General features: G+C 47.9%; 1 protein-coding gene across 1 annotated transcript; it reads left to right on the forward strand.

Annotated features, from left to right (window-relative positions):
• The first annotated feature begins 3670 nt into the window (after positions 1 to 3670).
• LOC131429003 (uncharacterized) lies at positions 3671 to 6034 on the forward strand. Its single transcript, XM_058593058.1, has one exon. It carries the CDS (start codon positions 3671 to 3673, stop codon positions 6032 to 6034), a length of 2364 nt encoding a protein of 787 aa, XP_058449041.1.

Below are 6034 nucleotides of genomic sequence, written 5' to 3' on the forward strand. Positions count from 1 at the left end.
GGCGTTTCAGGCAGTAAGGCCACCAGCAAAGCGGGTTCTACGTCATCAACAAATAGTGCAAGAGCAAGGAAAGCTCGTTTGCAACTCGAACGGCTGGAGGCTCAAAATGCGTTGAAGATTAAGCGTATAGAACTTGAACGCCGAGAGTATGAGCGGAAAATGGAACAAGAGAAGCAGCAAAAGGAAGCGGAGTTTGAGCAGCGTAAACTACAGCTAGAGCAGGAGGCGATTGACGAGTCATTTCGTCTGCGAGAGGTTATTGATCTGGAAGGTGAGGACGATGAAGACAACCGAAGCGTTACTTCAGTTCAGAGTTCTATCAGTAAGGTGCAACAATGGAAAGCAGGTAACTCAACGATGGTGGCTCCGACGAAAACGGTTTCGGCTACTGTCCCGAATAACGAAGAAGCAACGACATCGACTAGGACACATGCTAGGCAGGATGGCATACAACAACCAGCTAGCAGAATAAAAGGTATTCTAGAGCAAGCGTTAGCAGATATCTCGATAGGGCAGCAAGCTTTAAAACCAACGCTAGGAGAGATCGTCGGTAGAGTAGAAAGCAATATTGTAATCGAATCTGATAAGAACAAGACGACTGTTCCCACGATTCCCGCAACACTTCCGGGACCTAGCACTGTTATCCCGAGATTAGTGCCCCAACAGTGGGGTAATTTCCGTACTTTTTCCAATTTCCGTCAGCCTCCTGCAGGCAACTCGATTGTTGATTCGCGTGTTAGAAATCCCTTTTTTGTTCAGTCAAATGTTTCGCAAACATCCGGAGTCAATCGCGGCCGTGTTGACCAAGGAACAGGTCAAGTGACAGTGTTTTCGCCACATAACACCGATGAATCTTTTCCGTCTGTAAATCCGGACCTGCATAACTCTCATCATAGATCGATATATCAAGAACGACCTTCGTTCAACGATTCCCAGCCACGAGGCGAACAAGCTTCATTAGAGGACGAGCAGACGTATTGGGGACCAACACCACAGCAACTGGCAGCACGACATGTGATGGCTAAAGAGTTACCGATCTTTTCTGGAAACCCGGAAGACTGGCCGCTGTTCATTAGTTCGTACACAAATTCCACACGTACGTGTTGCTTTTCGGATGCAGAGAATTTGGCGAGATTACAACGATGTCTGAGAGGATCCGCACTTGATTCAGTGAGAAGTCGTCTGTTATTACCGACCGGTGTTCCGCAGGTTCTAGATACGCTAGAAATGCTATACGGTAGGCCGGAGTTGCTGATTCATACGCTGTTGCAGAAGATTCGAGGAACCCCTGCGCCAAAGCAGGAAAAACTGGATTCTCTGATCGGATTCGGTATTGCAGTTCAGCAGCTTAGTGATCATTTGGAGGCAGGAGGATATGAAGCACATCTCAACAATCCGATGTTGTTATTCGAGTTGGTAGAGAAACTTCCGGCACAAATGAAGCTGGACTGGTCATTATACAAGCAACGCTGTGGAAACGTAAATCTTCGGACATTTTCGCGGTATATGCAGACATTGGTGCGGGCAGCCGCGGACGTAACCATGCGTTACGATCCAAGAACGCAACAACAGCAACGGCTGACGAAGGAAAAAGGTGGGAAGGATAACTTTTGTGGTGCTCATGCGACGGAACACGCGCCCGCGACGGAAAAGAAAAATTCAACGGCTGATAATTCGTCCTCTTCTTACACACCAGTGTGTTTGATCTGTAAGAACCCGGATCATCGCGTCAAGGAATGTCCGGAATTCGATAAGACAACTGTTGATGTACGTTCGAAGATAATACAGCAGTTAGGCTTGTGTCGCCTATGTTTAGGGGCGCATGGAAGACGCCCTTGTAAAAGTCGTAGACAGTGCGATATCGACGGATGTCAGCGGCGGCATCACCCGTTGCTGCACGCACAGCTGGAAGCGAGTGTTCCTAAGCAGGACATCGGAAGCAAAAAGTCTAAACAGTGCAATTGTAAGGCCAGCGAAATGGCGAAGAGCAAGTGCACGCAAGAATCGGAAGTCAAGCCAAGCAGTTCCAAGGCAGTGACCAACCATCATTTTGATGGAAAGACGACGATGTTTCGCATCATTCCCGTAACGTTGTACGGAAACAAGCGAGCTGTGTCGGTTTACGCTTTTTTGGACGACGGATCCGAGAGAACACTGATGGATGAAGATGTAGTGAAGCAGTTGGGCGTAGTGGGAGATCCACAGCCGCTATGTTTGCAATGGACAGCAAACGTGAAAAGGTCGGAAGCTAATTCTCAAAGAGTTACTTTGGAGATCGCTGGTAATAATGAGACTGTCAGACATTCCTTGTCGGATGTACGTACCGTGAGTAAATTAGATCTACCACGACAAACGCTTCGATACGCAAAATTAGCAAAAACGTTTCCTTACCTAAAAGGACTGCCAATCGAAGAATACGATAGCGCTCTTCCTCGAATCCTAATAGGAAACGACAACGCTCACGTGACGTCAACACTCAAGTTACGTGATGGCCGACCAGGAGAGCCGATAGCAGCGAAGACAAGGTTGGGATGGACTGTGTATGGGTCCAGGCAGGACCGATCCGCGGAACGGGCGAATATATTTCACATCTGTGAGTGCCAACAGGATTACCAGTCGTTACATAAGCTGGTAGAGCAGTTCTTCTCGGTCGAAAGCTTGGGAATCGTAGAAATAGCGCCACCTGAATCCGTTGAGGTACAGCGAGCGAATCAAATACTGAAGGAAACCACCAAGCGAATCGATAACCGGTTTGAGACAGGACTTCTGTGGAAGTACGACAGTTTTGAGTTTCCGGATAGTTATCCAATGGCAGTACGGCGTCTACAGTGTCTAGAACGACGTATGCAGAACGACCCCGTGATCAATGAGAGTGTGAGAAGGCAACTAAAGGAGTATGAGCAGAAAGGATACATTCACAAGGCAAACCCGGCAGAACTGAGAGAGTCGGACCCTCGGCGTACGTGGTACCTACCATTAGGTGTAGTCGTTAATCCCAAGAAGCCGTCCAAGATACGAATTTTCTGTGATGCAGCTGCAAAGGTGGATGGTATCTCACTGAACTCGATGTTGCTTAAGGGCTCGGATCTTCTAACGACGTTGCTGACGGTTATATTTGGATTTCGGGAGAAGCGAATTGCGATCTGTGCCGATCTGAAAGAGATGTTCCATCAAATTCAGATACGACGTGAAGATAAGCACGCACAACGACTGCTATGGCGCGAAAAGGCAACACAAACACCTGAGGTGTATTTGATGGATGTCGCTACGTTCGGAGCAACCTGCTCACCATCATCTGCACAGTTCGTCAAAAATCTAAACGCCGACGAACATGCGCTCAAATATCCGGCAGCTGCTGATGCTATAAAACGAAGGCATTACGTGGATGACTATCTAGACAGCGCCGATGACGTGGAAGCGGCGGTGAGAATAGCTCTAGAGGTGAAACATGTTCATTCCCTTGGAGGGTTTCTCCTAAGAAACTGGCTTTCGAACTCAAGCGAGGTTCTGACACGGGTCGGGGAGATCGATCCAGCTAATGAAAAGCTTCTTCATTTGGACAAAAATTCCTGCGCTGAACGCGTTCTCGGTATGTACTGGAGACCGGTGGACGATATTTTCACCTTTTCGTTTAGAGCATCCGACTAAACGTGAAGCACTACGCGTAGTTATGAGTCCGTTCGACCCAGCCGGCTTGCTATGTTTCTTCTGGATACATGGAAAGATATTGATTCAAGATCTGTGGAGGGCCAAGACCGAATGGGACCAACCAATTCCTGAAAAGCTTCGTGAGAACTGGGAACGGTGGACGAGTAGGTTTCGGTATCTGGAACAAATAAAGATCTCTCGGTGTTACTTCCCTCGACATTCGGTAAAAGATATCCAGTCGCTGCAGCTACATATCTATGTTGACGCTAGTGAAGAAGCATATGCATGTGTCGCATACTTCAGAGCCATATTTCCAGACGGAATTCGTGTAGCGTTGGTCGGAGGTAAATCTAAGGTTGCTCCACTCAAAGCAACTTCAATTCCGAGGTTGGAGCTGATGGCTGCAGTGATCGGAGTACGCCTGATGAAAACAATACTCGTAGGGCATTCGCTGATCATCGAGAAAACAACACTATGGAGTGACTCTAGAACAGTTCTGGCGTGGATAAATTCGGACCATCGGAGATACCGCCAATTCGTAGCATGTCGAGTAGGTGAAATTTTGTGTAAAACAAATGCGGATCAGTGGCGGTGGATTGCCACGAAAAAGAACGTAGCGGATGATGCAACTAAGTGGGGAAAAGGACCGTGCTTTTCTTCTAACAATCGGTGGTTTCGCGGCCCAGGCGATTTGTATTTACCCGAAGAACAATGGAGCGTAGGGGTTCATACGTTTAACGAAACTACGGAAGAGGAATTGAGATCGTGCTTGGTGCATCAGGATGCCATTATACCTCAGCTTCTACAATGGGAGCGGTTCTCTAGCATGACACACTTGTGCCGATCAGTAGCTTATGTGTACCGTTACTTGCTAAATCTGCGACGAACTGTAAAAAGGGAGGCTCGACTAATAGGTCCGCTATCCCAGGAGGAGCTTGTTAAAGCTGAGAGAGCTATCTTTCGTTTGGTACAACTTGAACTGTATCCTGATGAAGTTTCTGCGCTGACATTAGATCGGGAAAAACAACCGGGATATCAAGTGCGATTAGACAAAACCAGCAAGATCCGGAAATTGTCTCCGTACATGGATGAGGCTAGAGTTATCCGTTCGGACAGCAGGATTTCTGCAGCAACCGTTGCCTCGTTCGATACTAAGTTTCCTATCGTACTACCTAAGGAGCATCCTGTAACGCACATGATAGTCGAATGGTATCATCAACGATACCTACACGCTAATGGCGAAACTGTCGTGAATGAGGTGAGGCAGCGTTTCCATATACCACAGCTACGTTCGCTCGTGCGCAAAGTGGCAAAAGAGTGCATAATGTGTAAGATAAGAAAACCTACACTAGAAACGCCTCGGATGGCCCCGTTGCCTGATTCTAGACTACAAGCTTTCGTACGACCCTTTTCGTATGTGGGCGTGGACTATTTCGGACCAATCTCTATACGTGTAAATCGAAGTACTACCAAACGTTGGGTGGCATTATTCACTTGTATGACCACCCGAGCCGTTCACCTCGAGGTCGCACACACACTTTCAACGGAATCATGCAAGATGGCGGTAAGACGATTCATCGGACGTAGAGGTGCTCCAGTGGAAATCCGCAGCGACAGAGGTACAAACTTTGTTGGTCTGAGCAACGAACTAAAACAACAGATAACCCTAATTGACGGACAACTCGCGGAGACCTTCACGAACGCAAATACAAAGTGGGTATTCAACCCACCTGGAGCGCCTCACATGGGTGGAACATGGGAGCGCCTGGTGCGATCCGTGAAAACTGCACTCGCTGCAATGGGCAGTAACAGAGCACCTAACGAAGAGACGCTTATGACGGTATTAGTGGAGGCGGAAAGCCTGGTGAATTCCAGACCATTGACATATATCCCTTTAGAGACCGAACAACAAGAGGCATTGACTCCAAACCACTTTCTTCTTCTGAACTCTAGCGGAGTGGTACAAGCTCCGAAAACTCAGATCGAGCCAAAGCAAGTTTGCAGGAGTGACTGGAATCTATGTCGAGCTATGGTGGATCAATTCTGGAGGCGTTGGATACGAGAATACCTACCTACAATCGCTCGTCGAACCAAATGGTTTGAAGACGTAAAACCGATCGAAGTCGGGGACTTGGTCTTTATTGTTGACGAAAAATTCCGTAGTGGATGGGTAAGAGGTCGTGTAGCGAAGATTAATAAAGGCCGGGATGGAAGAGTTCGCGATGCGGTGGTACAAACGGCAGGTGGAATAGTACATCGACCGGTTGTAAAATTAGCTCGATTGGACGTCAGTGGAGGTAAAGCCGGTTCAGAAGAAGCTCTAACCAGCCTTACGGGTCGGGGAAATGTTGCGGCGTACTGTACCAAACCCTTACGTACGGTGTAA

This window comes from Malaya genurostris, chromosome 2 (assembly GCF_030247185.1).
Source record: "Malaya genurostris strain Urasoe2022 chromosome 2, Malgen_1.1, whole genome shotgun sequence".
Lineage (NCBI taxonomy): Eukaryota > Metazoa > Arthropoda > Insecta > Diptera > Culicidae > Malaya > Malaya genurostris.

Coding starts and splice junctions, on each gene's coding strand:
- LOC131429003 (XM_058593058.1), top strand. CDS start 3,671: ATGAGTCCGTTCGACCCAGCCGGCTTGCTATGTTTCTTCTGGATACAT.